The sequence below is a fragment of the Lepisosteus platostomus genome, chromosome 12 (genome assembly GCF_059453375.1).
Source record: "Lepisosteus platostomus isolate fLepPlt1 chromosome 12, fLepPlt1.hap1, whole genome shotgun sequence".
Taxonomy (NCBI): Eukaryota; Metazoa; Chordata; class Actinopteri; order Semionotiformes; family Lepisosteidae; genus Lepisosteus; species Lepisosteus platostomus.
In genome coordinates this window covers 34,633,660-34,661,135 of record NC_142622.1, presented here as the reverse complement: position 1 = coordinate 34,661,135, position 27,476 = coordinate 34,633,660, and the positions used below count along the sequence as shown (strand labels likewise).

Genomic DNA, 27,476 nt, shown 5'->3' with positions numbered 1-27,476 from the left:
TCAGTATTTGCAGAATGAGTTTAGTGGCCATTGTTTTAACTAAAAACACCCTGTGTTCACATATACAGTAAATGCCATCCTGGTTAACTGCATTTTGTCAATGTGAAATTAGAATGGAGTTCAAGGTCATCTTACTCATATACTAAACAGTAAACGTCCAAATAATGTTAAGGAGTTAATGTATGAGTATATTTCAGATCTTAACCTGAAATCCATCTGATATTGGCCTTCATACCCTGCTTAAGAGTAAGACTTTTGCACTCCAAACAACGTGCAACAGCCTTATTTACAGCACAAGGCCTGTGGAACTCATTGCTAAGATCCATTTTAGAGATTGGCATTCACAAAATGAGCTTAAAAATCAATTTATTTATCAAAGCTTTTCTTGTACAGTGTAATCTTGCTCTTGGCTTCACAATGTCATTTTGCTGTACTTTTTATTCCTTTCTTTTTACTCCTGTCGTGTATTACACTTGGAGATTCATGAAAAGTGCTCATAAATAAAATAGCCTCATTGGGTTTGAGCAGTAAAATAAACAAAATTATGACAATGAACTGAACTTAGGTTTTAAAAACTACAATGTCGACACAAACAAATACCCCACAAACAAACAAATTAATACAAACAAAGGGCCAGTAAAGAGAGATTCTTTGCTACTAGTAGTTCCATCCGAACGTCTTATCAATGCATTCTAAGACGGGTCTTTATAATATGGCTGACTAGCTAGCGTATTCCTGTGAATATCAGCCCATTGACCATGCCTCCTGTTTTTAAACCTACAGTACATTATTCTAAATCAGCTCACAATTTTTAAACATCAACTCACAGTTTTAAATGTCTTATATGTAAGGATAAGCCATTTGATTTTTAGAACTGCAAACGGGAGTTCCAAAATATCTGAAAAATCAAAGTTCCGTTTTCTTTTCGGATCAAATTTTTAGCATCTCCTGTGTTATTAAAAGGTAAATTTATCATGAAAGCAAACACCCTCGCAAAATAAACAAAAGCATGTTTCTGTTCAAACCTAAACTACCACTTCAGATATAATTTAAAAAGGAATATCATAGACATCATACATCAAGTGGATTATATTTGTTTAGAATTCAAAGGTTTATTGCAAAACTGGATAACAATTCCAAGTGTAAACAATGAATAAAGTTTTTTCCCCCAGATAATAATAATTAACAAATAACTTAATAATGATTTGGTTGTACTAATAATAATCTAATAATGTCCAGCAGTTGTTCTCTGGAGTTAAGAACTGTTACTAAAAGAACTGATTCCAATTTGGTATCAATCTATCAATAGCAAGGGGAATGTAAAGGTACATACTGTATCAACTCCCTTTTTACAATCCTTTTCCCCTCTAACACAAAAGGGAACTAATTCTCTAAAACATGCAAGTTAGCCTTCCTCATTTCATCAGAGGAAACATGTGGCTTACTGTCTCAGCTCACTGCGCCAACTTAAAAACATCAAGACCCGGAACACTAGACTTCATTAGCCATGAAGGTGCACCAGTCAGAACCTGATGGTGTATCTACATGCAAAGAAATTCAAAATATATAAATGCTACATTATTATCAGCCTGCTTCTCACTAGGCCTGATGTAACTGGAAGAATTCATGACTGAGTACGTTCTAAAGGTACAGGATTCTTCTTTATTCCATTTCAGGGTCAGTTTTGTTATTAATGTGTGGCTGCATTAGAAAAAGCTTTCATGTTGCATGTCTTCCCAGTGCAAAGTTAATGTTATTAATGATGATAATGTTTAGCTGCTGTTTTATTTCCTTTACTGACAACATGGAAATTCTTCCAATCATTGTGAAAGACAGCATTTCACTTCCTTAAATACTGTACAACTCTCTTCTTTAAAATGAACCATGACCATGACTGCAAAGTACAGTAACTGGTTGCAGAAAATGTACAGTACATATGAAAATCTATTTAAGTAAAAACTATTGTTTGGTATAATTCATACTGTCTTAGGAAAAATGCAACATTAATAATGCTGTATAGGTAAATGAACTTACTAACAACTTTGTTAATAGCATGTTCAAGATTAATGCAGTAATAAATGTTTAACATCTTAAAAAATATTAACAAAATAAAACATTTGCTTATTTTTAGTTTAATGGACAAAACATTTGCTAGACAATTATTTAATATGCAAAGGAATGGCAAAAGTTGCAAACTGAAAATATAATTTTTATTCCTATATTCATAATGCAAAAATACAATGTTTGAAAAACTAAGTACAATTCTCTTTATTGATGGGTACAGATAATTTCACAATCACAAATTCCTTGCTTACAGTACTGACAATGTATTAAGAAACCTGGGTTCTTTTACACAATTGCAAAAAGCCGGAGCATTTCAACATTGATTAAAACACTGCTTTGAATATTTGTTCAGGACAAATAGGCTTATTTTAACATTTGAACAGCATTACATCCTTTAAAGATTAAAATTCAAAAATGCAAAAACCTACTAGTGATGATACCAAAAAATTTGGTGTGGTTACATTTCAGCAGTGATGCTCAGGAAGCTTTTTAACACCTTTTTATAACCATAGCAAATTAGAACATACATTGTACTAGAGGTTATGCACACCATGTAGATATTTATAAGAGTTTTTACAAAAAAACACTAGTGATCTTTCACAGGTTGGAAGGGGTTTTAATAAATGTACAGTACATTGCTTGCAAAGAATTCAAATTTTAATTGAACAAGAAGACAAAATAAAATTAAGCGTACATTAAGTATAACACCTTCTTCCCTGTATTTCAATTAAAACTGAGATGTCTATACATTTTATTTGAAAGTTCTTCAAATAAACTATTGTTTATCTGGGGAATCCCACATAATTTCTCCAGTCTTTGGCATTATTGGATAATGTATTAACAACGAAATGATGATAATTACTATTAAAAACACTTAACACTTACTGTATCGTAAGCATTTTCGCATGCAGAATATATTCCTTTAATACAATTTCCTGTTTTTTATGTCATCTTCACAGACATTATCCCTTAAATACAAGAATTGTTCTCTTACCTTTTGCAGAAAAAGGGATTTTTACTGTTCTGAAGGAGAAACTTCCCTGTCTGGGACTGGTGATTCAAAGCTTAACGAACAGTTCAATACTATGTTGTTGTAAAAGTCCCTCAGAGCATCTCAAAAAAAGGACAGTACTACCCATAAGACACAATTAGGAAATTACTCATAAGACACAATTAAGGAAAACTAAAAATGTAGGACAAGTGAATGAAAAGAAAGACTTGTAAAAAGGGAATAAGGCTGTGCCATGCACTATGCACTCAAGTAGATTAATTCCTTAACCAGAACATGGCAACTGGTGACTTAGAGGCACGAAAGCTTTGATGAAAAGTTTAATTATGATGTGCAGGCTTCAATTTTTGAGAATGGTTCTAGTGCAGTACATTTGTATTGCACAACATCAATTACAATACCAGAATAAAAAAGATGCTTGGTTGAGCGACAGGAATTGAAGGTTTGAAAGAACACAAGATTTATTTATCAAGACACTTGGTCTAATTCCTCAGCTGTTTTCACAAGGGGTATACAGTATATTGGTTTGTTTTCTCTGTTAAATAAGAGTCTTATCAGACAGAATTTCTGTAAAATGTTAAAACAGCAAAAGGTGTGAAAATGAATAAGACTTCTAAATAATACAGCTTATAATATATATAAAGTACAAAAATCTTAACTTCTCTTTTATTTGCCTTTCTCATTACCATTCTTTGGTTAACTCAACACCTACAGTAGTAACAATCACTCTGAACTCAGCTTTTACGCTAAAAAAAAAAAGAACTTAAATTATGTTAAATATATAAAAGTTGAATGATATCGACCACAAATACAAATATATTTTTTGTTTTGGTTTTTAGGCTTTTTTCCCCCTTTTTTGAATACCTAAACAACACGCAAGACTACTGTATACGTAACTCAGTAATACTGCTACCAAATATTGTTTGCTAAATTTGAAATTGTGCTGCCACGTCTTATTTGGACGTATTTGCATGTCAAAACGGCCGCTGATACTAACTTTCTGTACTTCCTATTTTGATCACTCAGGGAATGGAAAATTCTGGTCAACAACAGCTCTCCTCAACTTCCCCATTCTGTATAATGCTACCCTGATAACACTTGAGCTGCTAGTAGGAAATTAGAAAAAAAAATGCTCAATGAGACAAGAAAAAGTAATATTCTACTGCAAAAATAGGGCAGCTGCAGCTACAGTCTGGAGGGTATTTTTTTGTAGAACCAATGCTTCAGAATCAAAACGGTTGTCAAAATCTGGACATCATAAAATATTTCTTCTGTGCAACAGGGCACTTGCATCTGATGCCAAGACCTACTAATCCAACATGGGAAATGCAATGAAGACTCAGACAACTGAAACTGAGATTGAAAATAGGACAGCCTTCATAGATCAAGTGTTGAAAGGTAAGCAGTCATGATTTGCATTGCAATTTCATTCTAAGTACATCCTCGTAAGGTTTGCTTTCTGTTTCAATGGGCTTAGCAGTGTGAGATATTCACAGAATATTTTCAGAACAGACTTAACTTATTTAATGAGTCTAATAAGTCTTTAATAACTGTATGGGTTAAGTGAGAGCTGTTAATGTACTGTATATATACACTGCAACAAAAGCTATTGAATTCAATACTGATTTGTTGTTTTTTATATATATAAACACAGACATGATTGTTTAAAGCTAACATTCTATACATTAAGAAAAGTTTTTTCCCTCTTTTATAAGAAAAAAAATAGAAGACACATTCTGTCTCTTACAATCAACTTAAATCATACATACTGTAATTCCTCAGAAAGGCCATCTCTTTCAAAAACTTAATTGACTCTTTGTGTCATGAATTTATGCCTTGCTTGTCAATAAAAATAAAGAACTACATTCATATTTTGATCACCTACTGTATGTGTGAATTCACATCTTGGTTTGCAGTAAAAAGCAGAATGAAAAGCGATCAATCAGTATGAAAGACAATAAAAATCAAAAGTGCTTTGTTGGTAGTCAGAACATTGAATCTATTAAAAAAGCTTTTAGTTTAGAGGCTATTGCTGAAACTATGTGTTAATGGAAAAACAAAGGTTTTAAAGAGTAATTTTGCAACAGGCTATTTATGACAAGTAGATCATGATAAAAGATCTTGATAATTTCTGGACCAACTGTCTTTTTCCATTTCTACTTCTGCTTTTCTTTAAAAAGCCAATAACCAAAAATTTAAACAAAATGTTAAAAGAAAATACTAGTATTTTGTATACTGTACGTCCGTTTGTGCTTGCTCATGTAAGAATGTGTGCTATTCAATTGCAGTTATATGTAATGTACAGTATTTAATCCTAGTTTGATCAGCAGCAGATAAATGGAAATAAACAAAATAAACATTAGACTCAAATTATTCTTGGCAAAGGTGAAAAAATAAGAATTATTGTAAAAATATATAGGAAAATAAAATGAACACATTTAGAAGTTAAATTAAAAATTTAAAAAACAAGCAAGGCAGCTAACTGAAATTTTATTCTCATATGCTGTATTTTTCTCAGAAAAACAAACAGTTATTTGGAGACCGGAGCGGACTTAAAAATCATGACCCCATACATTTCTAATAGTGAACCACAAAAACAGAAAGATACTTTTTTTAAAGATGTACTGTAGTGTTAAACTTTAAGGGCAGACTTTTTTTGGAGATGGTGACATTTAATTTTAGACTTTTATCAGAGATTAAGGCATACTGCTCAAAAAATATTTACAGTACTTGGATGTATCAACATAACAAAACAGCACCCTTATCCCTAGCAGTTAATAATTTTATTTTATAACCATAATACCTGTTAGTCTGTAGTGAGCAGCTGCTGATTACTCCTGCTAAAGGAAAAATGGAACAGCCTCACACTATCATTTAATAACTCATAATTGATGAGTTAAATTTTCTTGGTGCAGCTGTAATCTGAAGTTAATTATTGATTTGTATTGCTTGGTAGAAACAGAACACCAAAGTATAAAAGCATCCAGATTAGAAATGAGACAAAGCCTGTTTTGCTTGTTTTTGCTGTCAGTAGCTTACTGCTCTGAATGTCTGACAAATGTAGTTCTGCTCCGTTCATAAAAAGAGTTTGTTCAAGCTTCAACAGTGCAACATTGGTTAGCGTATACAGTATATGTAGAAATAAATAAAGGATACACTGTATAAAACATGGTGTATATAGTATACTGCAGATGCTGCAAACTGGAAGCATGAGAACTATCTAGATATAAGGTTATCATATGATCAGATGTACAGTACTTATATTTTCCACAGGTTATATCTGTGCAGATTTTTTTTTCCAGAGCATTGCGGCTGCACACATTCCTCTGTAACACGTGCTGACAAGCCAAGTTTGCACTGAAGGGAAAACTCCCTGGTGCCTTGTGGAACAGCACTATATGGTCTGCTTCAAGACCACTCACTCTTGCCATGTGTAGCCTGTGCAGGGAATGTTGGTCACACTCAGTTAATTGCACAGAAAGGAACCAAAGACTACTAGACTACAGGCCTTAACCTGAACACTATTACCATGGGCTTTAGAGACATTTTATGAGCAGAGACACTGTGGAGTTCAGGGCTTCAGAGAGCTTTTATGAGCAGGCAAGACGGTTGTTAAAATATATTTTTTTTAAAAGATATTCAATATATTTAATTGATCCTCACAAATATTAAAAACCAAGCAGATTAATACACTTTCCTATTTACAGTGAGTCTCTGCAGAACAGAATTTGTTTTCTCCGTTGCTAACAGTCTGAATGGATTTTCAAAATGAACTAAAACAGGAATGTTATAGTCACTTAGGGCTAAACTGTTTTCTCTTGCTAAGAATTGTAAATTCTTAACCCATTCATTTGCTCATAAAAGAGCTAAATAATCTGCCTAATTATTTAGCTATTATTATCTATTATGAGCTATTGGCCAATGTATTAGGCACAAAACCTTTTTAAATCCTGATTCTAAGTACAGTAACCATAAATCACTAAGAGCGTGAAGAAAAACTACTATTTTGTCAAACTAAATAATTAAGTCAATTACTGTACTGTATATACTGTAACTGTGGTTCCAAGAAGGACAAATGTCTTATGGTCCTTTACAATTTTGATGCCTTAGATCAAAAGAAAGATGTTTTCTGTTAAAATAAATGGATGTTACAGTACGTACCTCTTTGGTAATGAGGTACGTCACTGCAAGATGGCTTCAAATATTAATTTTATGTTTATGATAAATCATATGTAAAACTGTGTCAAATACTGTTTCACATAATCCCACTGCATATATTATTCAAGACTGATTTATCAAAATTATTATCATTATTACGATTTATATTCCACAGCTGCCGACAATGACATGCTTGTTGTGCTTCACGATTATCCCTCTCCTGATATCAGTGAACCTATCTTCAGGACAGGGGAGAAGCTGAAAGTGCTGTCTGAGTAAGTCTCCAGGCTTTTCCTCATTCAGCATTTCTGCAGCACATACTGCACAGAAAGCAGTTAGCAGGGGTTTCTTGCACAGCACATCTGAAGCACAAACTACTAAAATCCACAATCCCTGGTCGTGAGGCCTGAGGTCAACCTGGGCATTTGCACAGAAGATAACCCAAAGGTATCTGGGTCTGCGCTTAAAGTGACTTCGCATTCTTCGATTTGGAACTCTTCGTGATTCAGAACCATTCACGACTGTGACAGCAAGGCAAACACATAACGCCACCTCAGACCGAGGCCTTATCCAGAGGTTTATTCCATACATAGCTTCGTCAAGTAGAGAAGCTAGAGGAATGGGAGCCAATAGTCCACTCCCATTAACATGAACTCGAGACTTTGTTCATGATTAAAAATCACCTTTGTTAAAACGTAATCACCCCAAGAGGTGTCTTCAAGACCACTATGGACTGTATGTGATTTTTGTGTGGCTTTTCCTGTTCATGAAATGAACAACTATCTACAGTACATACATCATGGCTACTTACATGAACTTGCTTCATTAGACCTGATACTCTACCACTTTTCATCTGTAAAACCTTTACCACAACATATCACTGATTTTATGGAATCCCTGAAACAACTGAAAGCTATAAATTAAGACCCTGGACATCAACATCAGCAATATTTCTGTTATTCAACAGCAATGGAAATGTTCATACCAGCCAAACTACACAGCTGTTATAGATAAATAAGACACAAAAAGGAACTTCTCAGGAATTACCCGAGTATTGTAGATAAGACATCCATTTAGTTAAATATCTCAGAGCAGCACCTATGAAATTGAGCAGCCCAGCAATTTGCTATGAAAAATACTTCTCCAGTTCTATTATCCTGATTTTTATGGACACATCGTAACGTTTGTTCTAAGAATACTGTATTGTTGTAACTTTTAGAGCTGCGATCTCAAAAATGAAATGAACACAACAAAAAGTGGGATTCTCCTTCAAGGAAAGAAGAACAACTGTGTACTTTAGAACTGCAGTTGACATTTTGCAGTCACTGAGTATCTGAGTAAAGTGAGAAAAACTTCTAATGGGATGCTCATTTGAACGCCACCCATCAGAAAAACACATATTTCTTTACTATTTCAGTATTTGTTATTTCCAGAGAGTTTTGGGCCTCTTTTGATCCACAGTGCACATTTATTCTCATACTAACATACAGTACGAAAGGTTACAAATGCGAATAACCACCTGGCCCATCTACAGTAGCTTGTCTGGTTGATTCAATGCTTGAAAGAAGTCCACTTGTGTTGCTCAATCAGAAAAATTCAACCATATGGGTTTTTCTGTTAAAGCCTCACAGCTAATATAGACTACATTAACAAACCTGTACAGAGCATCTTGTTTGAAAGGATTATCAAATGCTTGCTCTTTTATCTGTGTAAGATGTATTTTTTTCATGCTGTTTCATTAGCCATGTTAGCAGAATTTCATTTTAGAAGGCAAAGGCAGCAGTTGTAACTTAATCCATCTTTAACGAGTTATTTTGACTGTTTTCTCATTAGCACCGTTTTAATGATGTCATCTGACATTTAAAAGCTACACATAAGAAGGGAAATTAAGACACTGTTTGACAGAATGAAAAAAAAATTCTCAGAACGCACACATGTGGTTCCGTCTTCCGAAAGACACAATCGCTCTATTTAGGAGAATTACACGGATAGCATAACAAAGACTAACTTACGGAAAATGGTTTTTAAAATGGAGCCATAGGAAAGAGTAACGAAACAAAATGTCACTTCAAAAGCACAACTATAACATTAGGCTTCAACTTAATCAACTAAACTTTGTTTTGATTTGACAATGAACTATTTTTGTACTTCATCTTTATAAATTTCATAGCTTTTGTTTGCATTTTCGTGTTCCGATAAAACTTGTTAGTATTTTTAAGGAAGCATCTTACTGTAATTAGTTTATTTTAGTATATGATATGAAGTCTTTTCACCTTTCTGTTATTTGTGCTTAAGGTGCTCACATTGGACAATTAGAAAAAACTTGATCATTTACTCTAAGAAATTCATTCATTTACTGAGTGCTAATGTTTAAATGCTCAATTAACCCTGTTATCTATTGAACACATATTTAACCATTTCTAATATGTTTTTTGCCTGTTAAAACTAACTTTAACACATTAAAAATCTGAAACACAATAAAATCCATGTAAATTAAACGTAGTTTAAAATGGAACCTTTCTGTTAAATACTTATCTACTTTTTGTACTATTGTGCTTGTGTATTCAAGACTATGTATAAGAAAAAGTAATAGCAAATCAATCAAAAATAATCACTTAAAGGCAAACATCACCCTTTCCTGGTTAGACCTGAAAAGCAATGACTAGTTGTTTAATAGGGCAAGATTTTGATATAGTAGCACGTGTGCTAATAAAACATATAAAAATGCAGCTAATTCTAGAGCTCACAAAGCTACAATGAAGCATAAATTTTACTTCCTTACAGCTTATTTAACAATTATGGATCATTTGTTTGAATGTTCCGTGATGATTATTTCAACAAATCTTCCTCTTCACATATACAGTATGACACTACTGAATGCAGTGTCGAATTACAAAAAGAAGTGCATTGCACATTACAGATGAGAACTCGAAGCCAAGGAGACGGTAAATGTCTAGAATTTTATTTGGTGATGGTTGTGTTTGTATTATATACTTTTTCCTCTTTTTTCTTCCTAGAGAAGGGTGTTGGTGGAAAGTAAGATCTGTTGTCACAGGAAATGAAAACTACATTCCAAATAACCATGTAGCCAAAGTTTACCATGGGTGAGTCCTCTGCTTAAGTAAATCCATTTGATAATAGGTTTTTCAAGTGAGCATACAGTTTTAAAATAATACTTAGAGCCTTGTGTTAAAATGACAGTGAGACTAGAGTCCATCAACATTCTTGGTTTAATTTAAACCCAAAAAGTGTTTCCTTTCCAAATCAATAAACTAATGTATATCTAGTGACATAGCATTTCAGATTGCTTTAGAAAAGAACCTTCATTCTCCCAAAAATATTTAATCAAAAAACTTCTTATGTGTTTTCAGCAGATAAGAGGAAAATAATAATGTACAATAATGTACAATTATTCAAACCTTTTTGGCAAAACAAAAATGTAGAACCTGCAAAACTCCAGGGCTCAGATTTGACCACTAACAAGATGCATTATGTTAATACATAAATTATTTGTATTCAAAAGGTGGCTGTTTGAGGGAGTGGCAAGACACAAAGCAGAAGAACTGTTACAGCTTCCCAGCAACAGAGTTGGGTCTTTCATGATAAGAGAAAGCAAAACTGAAAGAGGTACTAACACATGTATTTACTAATTGAAACCTACTGTATATATACACATCTGATTACCCTTTTACATCTCTAGCATACATTTTTCTAAAAAACTAGTATTTTTAGCCATGTGATGCTAATGGGACAAATTAGCCTGCTATACTGAGGAAGTAGCAATACTATTTTTAGTAGTTCACATGAATGTGGATACATTGCCTCTGTGGATGCTTGAACATGCATGCTACTCTGTGGCATTAAAATGCTTAAAATGTTTTCTTTGTTTTTGCTTTGTAGGCGTTTACTCCTTATCAGTAAGGCACAGAACTATAAAACATTATCGGATCTTTCGCTTACCCAACAACTGGTACTACATCTCTCCTCGCCTCACTTTCCAGTGCCTAGAAGACTTAGTTAACCACTACTCTGGTAAGTTATTGGCCATTGACAGCTCATCACATTGCAAGTGTTAGCAAGTCAGCAAAGTGACAAAACAGGATGAACAGAAAGAGACCAGAATAGAATAGCAACAACAGCAACGACAACAAAAACAACAAAAATAAGCTGACCTTTTTGCATTCAGTGCAAAAAGAAAAATTGTGAACCCCCCCAGACAATAATGGGAATAATGATTTCTCATCACGGTACCCTTGTTTAATTGAAACCGGTCATTTCTTAAATTGAATAATTTTCTGAGATGCCATGGTGCCTGAAGTAGACAAAATGAATAAGAATCAGATAATATGAACTACTAAATTAATCTCTAGTTTACTTAGCACAATTAATGGGGTAATTAGAATCAGCTGGCTAAATAATAATAAAGTAAACAAGGAATGAGATTCAGTAGCCCTGTTCTCTATAATCAGTAGAATCTTTGCAAGCTTGATGTTCACTATACAGCATAGTGGAAACATCATACTACAGTAAGTTCAAAAAAATTTCAGAGGATCTCATATGTCTTGGGAGGATTACAAAAATATTTCTAAACATTTGGAACTCATCCGTCATCCATCATCCATTGTCATTGTCTGCAAATGGAAAATATTCAAGATTTTCCTAGTCGACTGTTCCTGGGACTGGTTTGCCTGCCAGGAGATCACCCCAGGAGGAACCCAGAAAAGGAAGCCACGAAAAACCCCAGAGTAACATCTGAGGCCGTTAGGCCTCTCTCGCTGCTGTTAGTATCAGTTCATGTCTCACACATCAGGAAAGGACTGAGCTGGAATGGTTTTCATGGCAGAATTAGCCGGGACGGATCCGTTGCACTCTACAAAAAGAACATTATCGCCCAGCCCAAGTTTGCCAAAGAGCACCTGGACAACCCACGGGCCTGTTGGAGGAATGTTCTCTGGATAGATGAGTCAAACGTTGAACTCTTTGGTCACAAAGTGAAACATTTTGTCTGGCAAAAAACAAATACTGCCTTCAACAGGAGAAGCTCTTCCAGACAGCCAGAAGCCATCAACCGACCGCTTACAGAAGCAGCTCATCGTAACTCTCAAGCAAGGTGGTGGGAGTATCATGGGTTGGGGCTGCTTTGCTGACTCAGGACCTGGATGGCTTGCCAACATTGACAGAACCATGAATTCAGTGGTGAATCAGCAATGGAGGGAACTGTCAGGCCTTCCATTTGTCAGCTGAAGCTGAGCAAAAAGTGTGTCATGCAGCCAGAAAATGGTTGTGAACATACAAGTAGATCTACAACCGAATGACAAAAGAAGATTTTTTTATTTCAAATTGGCCAAGTCAGAGTCCAGACCTAAACTCCACTGAAATTTTACCACAAGACTTAAAACCAACTGTTTATGCAAGAAGCCCTCAAATGTCACTGACTTTTGATACTTGGCCCAGATACTTAATCTAAGGATACACATTCATATTCACTTTATTTACTGTTGGATCAATTTGTTAATTCGATAATCTTAATATATTGTATGTTTTTGTGTGATACTGTAAATGTAATACGCTTATCATCATCTATTATAAAGACTTGCATTAAAAAATGCAGAAAGAATATAGACCAATCTAGGGTGTTCACAAACATTTTCTTGGAACTGTTCACAAAGCAATGTGTTCATTGAGTTTCATATTTAAAAGTTACTTGCTTCAAATTTAATTTCTTCTTAGGTCTTGATTTAAAAGGAATGTAGGAAGGTCTTTTATCTACTCTAATTTCTTTCTTCTACAGTAACTCTTCTTTCATTTTTTCCTTTTTTAACAAAGCAATTTTTATAATTTATATTCAAATTTAAACAATTTTACAGATGTTATTTTCTAGACATACAGTATTTTTCTGTCTTGAATAGATTTAAAATATCAGTAAAGGCCAGATATCACCATATTTTACATCATGCAACAAAGACCTTAATTTAAATTGTCTACAAATCATGTGTGTAATGACGAATATGAAACCACAGGAAGAGGATACTTAAGTATCAAAAACTGTCAGCTCACCAAAGATGCATAAACTATAATTATTTGGGCATAAGATAAGTTACTGATTCTTTAAGCATTAGTTTCACAATAAAGTATGATCTTTCTTACTTCATTCATGACAGGAAATAGAATTAAACATGCATTATGTACTTCCTGTAACTCAGAGGATGTTAAAATAAGTATTGCGTACTGCGCATAAATGTACAATATATCTTCTGTAGTCTTAATGTACTGTAGTCTTAACAGTACCACAAGCAGAAGGATCAGTTTTATTTTTCATCTTCACGGAGCTCTCTGTGCTTTTATTTGCTAAATATGTGCAACATTTAATTATGAAGACATCACTTCCTTTATTCTGCTTTTGAATAACAATTAAGTGGCTTGATTAAGTGTTCATCTTAAATAAATAGATAAAACCAGGAAGTAAATATTTGTGGTGGTCTATCCAAAATAGCATTTTTGTGCTTTTGAATATTTTCTAATAATTATAGCAATAATCCAGACTGAAACCAGTTATGTCTGGGTTTTATATGGCTCAACATTTGTTCTGAACCTTTTCCTTTAGTAACTGAGGTTCCAGAATCCAATTAACCTACAGCTATGTCTTTGGGCTGTGGGAGGAAACTACAGACTCTGAAGGAAACCCATATAAACACAGGGAGAACATACAAACTCCATGCAACAGCACTCCATGTCCGCAATAGAACTCAGTGCCCCAGCCACTGCATCAGTGTGCCGCATAAGCATGCTTGTGAAAGATATATATCTGCTCTCAGGCTGTAGACAAGCTTTCAGTTTTCAGACACGTTTTTCCAATTCCTATTTACAGCATGGCTGAATCGTCAGTCACTGTTCAAAGCAACAGTGTAAGCCCGAGAAAAAATAGAAAGCAACATGGTATATAAAAATTAAGATGCGTAATGGGAAGGAAATGAAGCAACAAGAAATACAAAGAAAAAACAGCCCAAAATACCATACTGTGACTGCCACAATACTATCACAAAAACAGATCAGGAAGCAAAGCAGATGTGCTAGTGTGGCCTCTTTCAAGTGCCTTTTTTTGTAAAGTATTCAATGGGTCAACTTTCTTTCCAGAAATGGCGGATGGCCTTTGCTGTATCCTCACCAGCCCGTGCCTCACATTCAGCAATAACAACCTCAACCTCGCAAATCAGCCTCCCCCTGTTGTAATGCGACGCAACAACTTTGACTGGAACAATGTGGAAAGGTGATGTAACTTGCTTTTACTGTTTCACTGAATGCGCTTTAATATACTGAACTGCCTTTCTTGTTGAGAACCAGTTATCATCCCTTTAGACTTAACGTTAATGGATCAATATGCAAAAGATGACAACCCAGTAGCATAATTGTTTCAGTAATGACAGCAAAATCCTGACTTTCCTTCAAGATGTGTGGTGAAAACACAGGAAATCAGAGAACACAAGTTGTATGATGCACTATAAGAAACAAATACCTTCAAATTCTTGCTACAGACCAAATTGCACCTCCACACACACCCTTCTGCTAGAGCAAAGCTCAGAGTGGTGCCTTCACTCTCCCTGCAAATCTCTCTTATTTCTCCTTTAAAATGTTGAGGCTTACAGGTATCACTTAAAACGGACACAAACCTTTTTTTCACTCCTCACAGAACTGAAACCAAGAACATGAACTTATTAATTAAATCACATCTTTGCCTATTTTAGTTAAAATAGGTTAAAATAGTTAAACGTTAAAGCTAAAATAAAAATAACACATAAAACACAGTATGTGCAATGACAATGACAAATGACTGTATAACTAAAATGCACAATTAACATTTAAATGAACATAGTCACAGGAACTTTCAAACCAAATTTTATGGCCTTATAGCTTTTCTCTGTGACTTCTTAGTAAAACCTACAGTTTTATACACTCCAGAATACAAACATACAAGTACACTGCACTGCAGAATACGCATGAATTACACCAAAAAACTTCCTCTCTACTTCACTGAATTTTGTCAAGCATATTCCGTTTAAAAGGAGCAGAGACAAGATAAACATGTTCCTAAAATATGACTCTTTTTTTTTTACAGGTCAGAATTAATAGACCAGACTGCTGCACCTCACAGAGAGAACAGAGACTCTTTAATAAGCTTTGGAGTCAGGAACAGCCTTGCTTCTTACCTGTCCCTTTCAAGCACAGGAAAAACCTCACAGAAAAACAGCCGTAAGAAGAAGAGCAAATCAGTGTATGCAGTCCCGGATTCTGAGCACAATGATTTCCCTATTGAAGAGGAATACTATGAAGAGCAAATATAGCACCAATTATACTTTGAATGTCGATATTAAGCTTCTTTGATCTTTGCCTGTAAGTTTCATGACAAATTTTATTTTTTTTTGTTGTAAATATCATTCTTAGCCCCCTTGAATAAAGTAAAATATCTTATATAATACATAGTACCCAGATTTATTCATAACCCCAATAAATAAGGAACAAAAAACAGCTTATAGTAGAATGAGTTACAGATTAGATGTTACACTAAATTCATAACAGGTTTGCACAGAACAAAATCATATTTGTCATAGATAAATGAGTTCCAGAAAACAAGAGGATAACATTTACTGACCACTCTAATTATTCCTTTCAATAAACTTCAGCACAAACAAATCTAGAATATTCTTCTGCTCTGGAATTACAATGGAAGCTTCCAAAACTGAAGATTTCTTCCTGTTTCTCTGAGATATAAAAAGATAATACTGTACAGTACATATAAAAAATATCCATAAAAAATATTCAATAGTAGCGTGCATCATAATGGTTAAGGTCATAGAGCTTCTCAAGGACTACAAGGAAGAAGGCTTTTCTGAGGGCAAACTACAAAAAGAGGTGACTCAAACTGGCCAAACATTATTTAAATGACAATTCAAACTATCTTATGGCTGGATGAAATAAAAATTGAGCTTATTGGACATGTTCGTCAAAGCGTTACATTTTGTGTTCAAGAAGAAAAAGTTAATGTTGGGGAAACATGCTTATTGTGAAAAATTGTGGGGGGACTATGCTGAAATCTGAAATATTTTGAGAGTGTATGGCTTCAATGGTTCCTGTTTAAGGTTCCTTGTCAAAACAGGCGAAATTATGAGCTTTAACATGTCGCAGGACATGGTGACCAGATAGCAGGAATGCTGCAACTTGGCTGAAAATGGACATTCCTGCATAGCAATGAACCGAAACACACAAAATCAACAAAAGAATGGTTAGTTGTACATAAAATAAATGCACTCAATTGGTCACCTCAGACCTCAATCTAATTTGTGATTCGAAATAACACTTTGTGATGTAGCAGTTGTAGCAGATGTAGCAGCACTTATATAAAAATATAAGCATCTGAAGGATTCAGAAACTCTACAAAAAGCAGTGCTCATAAATTACCCCTGTGAAATGCCATAATCTCATATCACACTACAGAAGGCATGTAGTCAGTACGATCTATGCCAGAAGAGGATTCACAAAATACTAACTTAATTGAAGAGAATAAATGTGACTCTTGTATTTTCTGGACTTTAGTTACCTGGAAATTTTGTATAACAAATATGACTTTGCTTCGTATAATTCTATTAGTGCTATCAGAGTTTATTGTTCCTATTTGATCAATTTATGCATAAATTCAGAGGGCACTACAGTATATATTCTCTATGTATATTTTCTTTTATACTATTATTTTAGTAACTTATGAGAGAAATAATGAAATTTCACAATATTCATTTTTTAATATTAATAGCCTTCTCTAATTAGCTATGTAAATACATGTATGAAAAAGTGACAATACAGATCTATTGGTTAAATGCATTTTTAATGATCAAACTATGAAGTGCACCCTATATAAGTTTCAAATATTGTACTGCAAATGTGACAATACATAAAATATGAAATATAGTTTTATAACTAATTTTTGGAATTCCTATTCTAACTCCCAAACACTAAGAAAGCATATGTAACAATGGTAATATGTCTCATAAAGACAGTGATCCTTTTAAAGCAGAACTGCAACGCTATTTTTATATTTGGGGGTTAGAAAGAACCAACATTGATGAGTACACAATAACATACAGTATTAAAACTCCAATTTATATAACATAATATACAGTACAATGTCCAGGTGTGCACAGCACCATATTCTGCGATTCAGAAAGAGGCAACCAAACTTCTGGTGAGGTAAAACGGCCCTATTACTGTACATTGCAAAGAAGAACACACCTCTTTTAATCCAATAGAAATATTGCTCTCAACTTCATATTTGGAAACAAATACTTCTTACTTGTTAACTCTGCATGAAGATCACATTGGAACAATTCTGAGGTGAAGTGTCTGTTGTACATCCTGTACTTATGCGCTTGTACATCGCATGACATTAGTCATTACAGTAACTAGTGAGCAGGAAGGGCCGCTTCACATCACAATTTATGTGAACTCTCAATCTCGCCCGTGGTGAGACCAGGGGTTTGTAACAACATGGTGACTATACAGTGCTTTCACAAAGTTCACAACCTTCTGCTTAATTCAGAATTTCTAAAAATTTGTGATACCGTCAAATTTTAAATTACATTTTGTAACTGAGATTTAATAACCGGTCTGAAAAATTTGGACTGCAGTTCCTCTATAAAGTGTCTTTGTGCTGTTCATGCTAGATTGGGTTATACTTGTCTGGTTGTTTTTTATTTTTTATAAAATAGAAATACTTTCTGCTCTGTAGTCTGTCCTGTAATCTATAATTAGAACAGAAACATTGGTTCACTGTTATTTCAAAGAAAATTTCTGCATTGTTTTATCTTTCTACATCACGTTTGTCACTGTGTAATATTTAAAGGAAACCAATCAATAAAGATCAAAACAAATCATCAGCTAAAAATGGAAATATTCTCTGAAACATAGCTTTTATTTAACTTATATTTTATAAAATGTAAATTGTCACACACACCATGATAGGAAGCTGCCACATTTAAAAATAGGTCTCTACAAACAAGCAAGTTATTGGAGCTCTTTATAAAATGAACAAGTTTGAAAGCAAACCACTATAAATTCAAGGCAGAAACCACCAATTATACAGTACCTTAATAAACATCAGTGTGTTAGTAACGGAGATTGAATGGAAGGCATGTGCCCAAGTGTTATAATGATATCGAGGGTAAGGTGTCTATAGCATGTTTAGGGCCTGAGTACCAGCCTCAGTTACTGTGCTTATCATTGGAATAGTTTAATGCACTGTTGAAGTTCCAAAGCTGGATAATGAAAATTAGTTAGGAGTGTTGGAACACTTTAAGAAATATGTCTGTGAAAGAAAAGGGTCCGTGACTAGATGAGACTACAGTGGTCAGAATTTCAGTCGTAATTTCACCACTGTGGAGAGCAGTGTTGCAATTAAATGGATGTGGAAAAGGGAACAGAGAAAAGCTCATAAAAGGAATAACAAAAGAGCCATGTTTAGGTAGGCTTATTTAATATCACAATTTGTTAATTCTACCTCATTATTTTGGATCAATAATTAATTACTTTATTACAAGCAATAACCAATTTATGAAGAACATCATTGAAAAGAAGTATGTTTTCTCATATGCATCAGTCACTTATCATAAACGAAAACCTTGATAGTGGACCATAATGGAATCATGTTCTTTGTTGTGGTATGATCACTCTGCTACATGCAGAACAGATAATCACCCTTCAGAAAAGAATATAATTTGTTTCATCAGAGATGTCATACAGTAGTCATGTCTGGAGATGGATAATTTCTTTTGTTCAACAGGTCAGGAAAACACCAGCCGCGTGAAATCTTTTTTTTTTATCTCTGCCTTGGTCATTTCTTCACCTTCCAGAATGAAGTATGATGTGTAAGATCCAGAAACAGTGGTTTGTGCATTTAATACACACTAATAACCAAAATAATTTGCTACTTCCCTTGTTAAAAATAGACTTTAAAAAAGAAATGTGTCCTTTTTTTTCTGTCACATCACACTACTCTGTTCTCTAATACTGTTTTAAGGGTTTACATCAAGCAAACAGCATTTCTAGTGTTTCACAGGAAGAGCAACACAAGGTGAGAGGTAAAGATAACCTTGAGTAGAGCATAATAATAGCTCTCAGTCTTGTCACCCAAACTAGACCTTATGGTGCTTCAACATCTTCAGATATGAAACAAGCATTTTGGTTCAATTAAAATAAAAACGTTAACATTCCCATACTTTTAATTAGATGACTGAATTAAATTGTACCTTTCTGGCACAAAGTTGTTTGGGATTGGTCCATCCATTACAGCAGACACACATTAACCCATTTGATAGCAACACCGAAGAGTGTGAGGAGAATAAATGTTTTTTACAGCGTATTACAGTATGTTGATCTATCAGCAGTGCATCATAGAGTCCTTTTTATAATCTTACCTTGGACCTTAAGAAACCTTTCTGCAGCTTATGGCCTTAATAAGTACTTAGCAAAAAAATGTGTCAGCGCACATTCAACGACGTTGACATCATGCAAAAGTCAAAGCATTAGTCTGCAAAGTTCAGGCAATTAATCAAATGAAATCAAGCCATATTGTAAAAGAGTACTTTAGGAAGATTTACTTTGGCATTCAAGAGGCGGTGTATGTATCTTACCAAAAGCAGCACTCTGTGGAAAAGTCCTTGAGCGACAGCAGAAGTAAGAAGCAAACTTGCAATGTCTGCATTGCTCCGCTCAGCCCCCAGAGTCACCTTCCCAGGATCCCCACCAAAGTGCCCAATGTTGCTTTGGATCCACCTCAGAGCCAGCACCTGATCCTGAAGACCGTAGTTCCCAGGGGCAGCTTCCGAACCTAAAACAATGGTTAAACCCCTCATCAAGACAGTCACCCATCCAGCTGTCTTTGTACTGTTCATGCTAGAGTGGGCTACCCTTGTCCAGTTGTTTCTCTTTCAGAGGAACTTGAAGTGTAGATTTTCAGAACGAGTGAACTCATTAGGGTTTCACAAGGACATTCAACAAATTATGATGTTGTTCGTAATTAATACGTTATTTCATTGTTTGTGCTATTTAACTGGAGATCCTGGCTGCCATACATACAGTACCAGGAGAAGACAAAACTAGGTGTTACCTTGAAATCCAAAGGATTTGAATGCTTTTAGGAAATTTGCTACATCACAAAATTAATCAAAATAATAATGTCATAATATGAATTTACTTGGAATGTGACATTCAATAAAATCCAGTCTTTGAAATCTCAAAGAATTATGGCACCTTGTGCACTGCAAGGTTCTGAATTTAGACGAGGAGAAACTCACTGAAGAATATGTGCAGTCCCGATTCAGAATACTACCTTTAATACCATCTCTACAAGGGTGACTTAACATCTGACGTCATGAGATGGAAATACTGCTTTTCTGTCTTTCTAGTTTAGAAATATACTTGCTGACTGAATATTTGCAAGAGCACTTTTGAAAAGATGAAACTTTTTAACTTATTTAACAATGGAAACATTTACATACATATAGTGTGTGATGTAATACCAAGAAACATGACATGAAACATTTTAGAGGACACCCACTCTTCTTTTAATTAAATTTTTAGTCTTTGTTGTCATCCAAAAACACATTGTCCATCGTGATGCACTTTTAAACGAGGAGCTGTACCACCCTACCACATATTAACTGAGCTGTCATCTTTTCTCTAACATGCTGGATAATGACATGAACCTATTAACACCTGCTACCTCAGAGAAGAGTTCATGTTGACGGGCACTTGTAACTTTCTCAACTAAACTTCAACAAGGAGCAGTTACTGCAAGATTTCTAAGTGCTGTAGGGATCATTTGAGCATATTATTTCTGACAGTATTTTGTAACTTCGCAACCACTTCTTACCTGCTTTCGTTGTCTCACAACTGTTTTTCATAGAGCGTGACAGGATGTAACGGGTACTATTAATGTCAGTTTTACACCAGTTAAGTGAAAACCATGTGGGTGGACAAACATACTTTCTTATTTTTAACCTGTTCACAACACATTCTGTCCACAGCCTTCTTGACAAGAACCAAAGCTACAGTACTTTACACTAAAGCCTTTGTCTTGGATTTCTCCCCATTTGTAATTTTTACGTTTAAAGGAAAGTGATCAGGGAAAAAAGTACAATCTTATCTGAAATGCTATACAATGTGCAAATTTTTTAAGTGTATATATTGCGACAGTTACTTTATATGAAACCATTAAAAAATCAATATATTGTGTCTGTCAGGGATGATCTGATAGATGAGTCAGAGATGATAAGACAGATAAGAATTTTAAATGCACACTAAGACATACAATTTCGGGATAGAGCATAGCATGAGCTATCTAACCTGCCTATTATTTCTTATCCTTTATCTATCTATCAACCTTAACTACACCTGAGGTTACATAATTGTTGTAGCACAACAATCCTCTTGTCAGGCCACTATAGCATTTCTAGTCAACAAGTGTCATTTAAGTGTGGAAGCTGAATTTCCATTGTGAAATATGATAGAAAGACAAATAAAAAGAAGAAGGATTTTAAGCACAGTTCATATTTTTCAAAATGAATTTAAAAAAATTCAGATCTGACTAAATGGGAGACATTTAATAGCATTTGCTTGTAAAGCAGACTATTAACAGCTATTGAAGACACTATTTTACAATCTGGCTGCTTAATAGTACAGGTAGTGTCTGATGTAGCTACGTTCCAATGTTAACATGATATTTTTAAAGTGACTATAGAGAATTTTCAGTGTTTCATAGGTGAAAAATATTCTCCTCAATGTTTGTTTATTCATGTTGTTTCATGGTTTGACAATACCTTGTACTTCATGTTAAAACTTTAAAATCTTCAACAATATTGGGAAGACATCAGCTGCCACTTTGCTTCTTTATCTGCAATAATGCCTTTCCAAACCATGTTAAAGGTTTTCTAAAAGCCTTTCGCTGGAATCAGGTTTCGACATCCTATCATGCTTTTCTAAGAACCAGAAACATACTTTCTGAGATAAGGTTAAAATCTGTTCATGAAACTCCAAAGAAAGATTTATTTGCCCTTCATCGGTGCCTTTTCAAAGATCTCCAATTGAAATCCAGATTAACAAGCTTTTAAAGGTGATGTGTCTTCTGCTGTCTGCCCTTTGGGGATCATTAACCTTGCTCGAGTTAAAGGCTTTAACATTTCTACAAGCCAGGCCTAAAGAGGTTGTCTGTTAGACCTGTCTGGCAGATTTTTATGTTCTTATTCAGAATCTCTCCTTCTCTGTGCTTAACAAAACATTGTCCACCAGAGGGAATGGAATGCGTTTCTTCCCTTGCTGATTTACTCAGGTGCCCTCAGGGATGGAATACTTCAAAAGTAACAGTATTTAAAGACATGAAAACTACAGTATCTATCCACCACAAATTAAAGCAAAACAATATATATTCATTCAACATAAATGAAGTAGAACAGGGGATCTAAATTTCTTCAAGGCACAACAGCTGCTTTTTAACTAATAGCCTTGATTTTAGAATAATACAAAAATTTTGCAGAGGAAAAAGTTTTTAATTTGAAAGATGAACACTGTGACTTTCATTACATTACCTGCACTGAGAAATCCAAATGCCCCGACTCTGAAGCTGACTGTAACAACAATGATGTCCCCAACTGCTGCAAGGTAAGAGCCATCCAGTGGGTCTTGTCCAGTATTGCTGGCATCTCTCACAGGGTTGTGGAAAAATATGAGAACCGAGGAATTCTCTCTCTGTGAAAGGCAAAATGTGATTAACACAGCATTAAAAGTTAAAGACGGAGAATTGTTTCTAAAGGTTGCCTACAACATGAGCTTCCATTAACCAATCCATTTACTACAGTAACTGCTTTATCCAATTCAGGGTCGCAAGGAAGCCAGACCCTATCCCAGCAAGCAGTGGGAACAAGACAGGATGCCAGTCCATCGAAGGGATAATTTTAAAACAAGCCAATAAACCTACCAGTATGTCTGTGAACCGTAGGAGGAAACTGGATCACCCAGAGGAAATCCAAGCAAAAATGGGGAGAACATACAAACTTCACACAGATTAGCACCATGGGAATTCAACTGAGGGCCCAGTGCTTTGAGGCAGTAATGCTATCCACTGTGTCACTATGTCACCCATAATATAAACAAATGAAATCCAAATTATTGTTATAAAATCTCTGAAACATTGGTTTCTATATCTTCACATGACGTGTTCTATGTCAATCTTTTATTTTGACATAATCTTTCTGACGTAGATTCTCTTGGCTTCACTCCCTTAGGTATCAGGTTACAAAGATGTTGTGAGATTTGCTTTTCAAAACAGCCAGTTACAGGACGAAACCTACAATGCTGCGAGGGACATAGATGTTCAGATACAAGCAGTCTTCATCTGCCACCAATGTTTGGTCATCGCCTGGCTGTAAACAACTGGGCCTGAAATTCAAATGTGAAAAAAAGATACAGTTCAGCAAATCGTTATAAATGAAGATGCAACAGATTTCAAATGGCCTGATTCCCAGTAATCAGTGTTTTCAACAGGAGATGAAGAACTTTTAGACAATGTTTATTCTCAATAAGGAACTGAAATACAGCAATGGGTTATATTCATCTAGCTAAGATTTTTATGTGAGTATTTTGAATGTATATTTTTCTAAAAAATGCAGTACTGAAGTGTTAACATGTAAAGATAAACCTCTTCTAACCTTCAGTGTACAGTTCTGAGTGAATTATTGTGAGGTAAACAACAAAATGTTACAGACGATGTTTCCTAAATTTACCTAGTGTAAGTAGCATTCCAAGTGTCTGTCCACTGGGGAGGCTGTGGAGGCCTGAAGCGGTTATTTCCCGTTGGAGGAAGAGCATAAGGCACACCCAGAAAGTGGTTCACTTCCTTTCTGTCCGATCCCAGCAGTTTCAACTGTGATTCACCAAGAACCATTCCGTGGTCTGGGATGAACACTGATGTCAATCTGGGTTTGAAGTCTGACATAATAATAACATCAAAATGATGACAATAATGATGAACAAAAATAATAAGTTTGAATTGTATATACTCAGTTATAAATGCACAACTTGACTGTAGATAGATATCTTTATTGATCCCGTGAGGGAAATTGCAGTGCAACAGCAGCTTAACACAGACAAAACTGCCAAAGTGTAACGAATGATACAATAATAATAATAATACAATACATACAATACAATCAGTACAGTGAGAAGTGCACTAAGAAGAGTTACTCACAGTGCAGAAATGGAAATGTATAATAATAACTTGCTTAAATTTGCTATGCCATTTTGTTGACAGCTTTTAAATGACCAAGTCATTCAGAAAACTAGACCATTTGCTACTTTATAGGAGTATGTTTTTCTTGTAATTCACTGGAAATTTGGAGATTTGCCTCACTGGAGATTTGCCTCGGGCTTGCTGAGATTAGGGACTTTCAGACTTGAATGAGACAAACACTACAGTAGGTTCAAGAAAGACAATCTGAGAGGTAGGATAAGCCACACTTCTGGGGCACCTGTAAACTCTGGATTCTACACGGAGGATTCACCCACTTTTTTTGTGCAGGACCAGGAGGCCTCGCTCCCTGAGGAGCAGTTTGCACTCCTGGCCAAGCGTACTTGGGGAGCAGCGGTGTGTGTCAGGGTAGAAAACACAACGGACCGCAGAGTCGGTTATGTCCACAGTCACTGTTGCGCATGAAGCGTTCTCTGTGCATGCTGGGGGAAAGCAAAAAGTTTGGTTAACCAAAACACTGGGAAGAGCTGGACATTCCGCAAGGCAATAATACATCATAACAATCAAACAAGGGGATCAACAACATCCAAAAAACAGTATCCCCTGAGAAGTATCATCTCTACTCTATTTATTGAGAACCTTTAAGGTGTGAACTCACTAGATTCTTATGATGAGATGATATCAAACAAGATTACCACACAGTTTGTAATCTGGGCAGTTTTAAATATTCTGTACCTGAGATTGCATCCGGAACATATATTTAACCAGATACTTAATCAGAAGAAGGTCATGCCTCACCCTCATTTTCTTTATCATTATATACATCAGCATAACTCTGTGAACTGCGGTATATGCACTTAAGTTAGAGCAATGGAACAACTTCCCTCAAAAATCAGGAGATTATTTTCCTTATATTCAATATTTCTGTAAAATGAAAAGAAATGAGTTTTGAAGAAAACATTACCTGACAGGCACCAATCTCTGGACTTGTTGAAATCCTCTGTGATGTCTTTACTTAAGTGAATGACATCGTACTTTGAGATGAAGGGGTCAATAGCAACAGAGGAAAAATCTAGGAATTCCCAGGCACTCAACACAGCTGGGACAAAAAGACTCAGAATTAGTAACAACATTTTTAACCATGCGGTAACCAAGTTTTCATCCATCCATTTTCTAACTGCTTTATCCAATTATGATAGAGATCATGATAGAGCTGGAGCCTATCCTGGCAAGCAACAGGCCCAAGGCAGGATACATCTGGACAGGACACCCAGTCCACTGCAGGGTACACTGATGAAAAAACACAAACTTGCACCATGGCCATGTGCAGTTAGAATATGGTTGGATGAATGGGGGAATCGTGAAAATCCAGGTTTAAAACTGAAGGCTTACCATTGCAAACGTGTTTTTAAAAAGGAGATTTTTCAACCACAAAAAAAAATTCAAACACAAACCTTCTTACAAAGCTTAAGACAGGGCAGTATTTCCAAATCAAACGTTGGGAGAGACTTTGAGAAACTGCAGGATTCTGAACCTATCTTAAACCAGTACGCATTTAATCACTTGGGTTCATGGGGGCTACAGACAAACAGGAGTGTTAAAAGAGATTGAAAAACTATCAATTTATTTAATATAACTAATGCAAGAATAAAAGAAAACATGATGTTACTCTTCACCACAGTCAACAAAGCCGACATGCAATGTGCCAGTGTAACGTTCTGTGTCTAATTTTATAATTAGTGGTGAAACAAGCACTTTGAAACTCAAGAGGAAATATGATAAAGGCTATTGTTATTACTGTTATATTTGTATTACATTCCATCAGTAAAACATGAAAGAGTATCTTGAATTCATAATCTAAATTATAATCACAGTACTTACTGTATAAAACACAATGAACTGAAAGAATTATCAGGTGACAGGAAAACAATCCTTAATGTGTTTGAGTTCACTTAAGACATCTGAAATTGTTTTGTAGTTAGGGTGCATTTTTTCTCAGAACTTTTAAAAGGAATTATGAGTCTAATGACTAAGTAATCTAGCATGCACACCCGCTATTCATTATGTGAAATTACTGGTAAAATAATATAGTTAATCTGTAAACATATAGGATTAAAAAAATATTTTTTGTATTACTAGTAAGTGCAGAATACTGAGATTTGTAACAATGAGTAGTGCCAACCCCCCCCACCCCCCCCACTACCCAATTTGATTAATTTTAGTGGAATCAAGAGCAATTCTAAATTAGATCATTATTACATGTGTGGGGACCGGGAGGCCCAAGGATATATATTTCAAAAGCTGACAAGAGTCTACAGTTTCATCACCATATGGTCTGACTTGAGGGAAAGAACTCAGCACTGCACCCAAATAACTGCCAAAAGTAGATCTAACCTCAAAAACAGTTCATTCTGCTACAGGTCAAAAGACTAAATACAAACTTGATTCTAAAAGGGAACATTGAACATACTGGTATACAGCAAGCCTGCTTAAGTGATATTATCCTGCTGTGATAAGACATCAGAAGCAGAAGTGCACGACACAATACACTACAGCTCCACTGACTGCCCACAGACACACAGTATCATTCGAATAGCACAATCTGCTTCATCTTCAAAGAGAAAATATTGACTCAATGTATGTTCTGAGAAAATATTCATTGCGAGAACAGTAAATATGCAAAGAGTACGAAGTATGCTTTGAGCTATGGTGCAAGTGAGGTTTTGATTTAGCTCAAGCAGGAAGAAAAGCTTTACTAAAATAGTGCCATATAGATGTTATGTTCTGCTTCAGTGATAAGGTTACGGGCCTGTGAGCTAATGTGGCATTGAAAAACCTTAGATCCGATATGCATAGAAAAAGATTGCTTAATACAGTGAATGTTCTGACTAACGCTTTCTTCATATTACAGAGGATTATTGAAAGCATTTGCAATACTGCCAAAAATCCAAAGGTGAAGCT

General features: G+C 35.1%; 2 protein-coding genes across 2 annotated transcripts in view; one reads left to right on the top strand and one right to left on the bottom strand.

Annotated features, from left to right (window-relative positions):
* The window catches only part of tg (thyroglobulin), a 107,213-nt gene that overhangs the window by 34,039 nt on the left and 45,698 nt on the right, over positions 1-27,476 (bottom strand). Inside the window, exons 36-41 of the mRNA XM_088602307.1 lie at positions 25,480-25,614; positions 24,833-24,997; positions 24,052-24,256; positions 23,620-23,707; positions 22,858-23,017; positions 19,906-20,102 (exon numbers count right to left, since the gene is read on the bottom strand). Coding sequence (XP_088458433.1) covers positions 19,906-20,102; positions 22,858-23,017; positions 23,620-23,707; positions 24,052-24,256; positions 24,833-24,997; positions 25,480-25,614 — 950 coding nt within the window. The remainder of the gene's footprint in view (positions 1-19,905; positions 20,103-22,857; positions 23,018-23,619; positions 23,708-24,051; positions 24,257-24,832; positions 24,998-25,479; positions 25,615-27,476) is intronic.
* LOC148651452 (src-like-adapter) lies at positions 1,489-15,702 on the top strand. The gene is made up of 8 exons (XM_088601729.1): positions 1,489-1,647; positions 4,356-4,471; positions 7,407-7,506; positions 10,249-10,335; positions 10,755-10,858; positions 11,132-11,263; positions 14,366-14,498; positions 15,345-15,702. The coding sequence occupies exons 2-8, from the start codon at positions 4,393-4,395 to the stop codon at positions 15,568-15,570; spliced, it is 861 nt and encodes a 286-aa protein (XP_088457855.1). The 5' UTR covers positions 1,489-1,647; positions 4,356-4,392; the 3' UTR covers positions 15,571-15,702.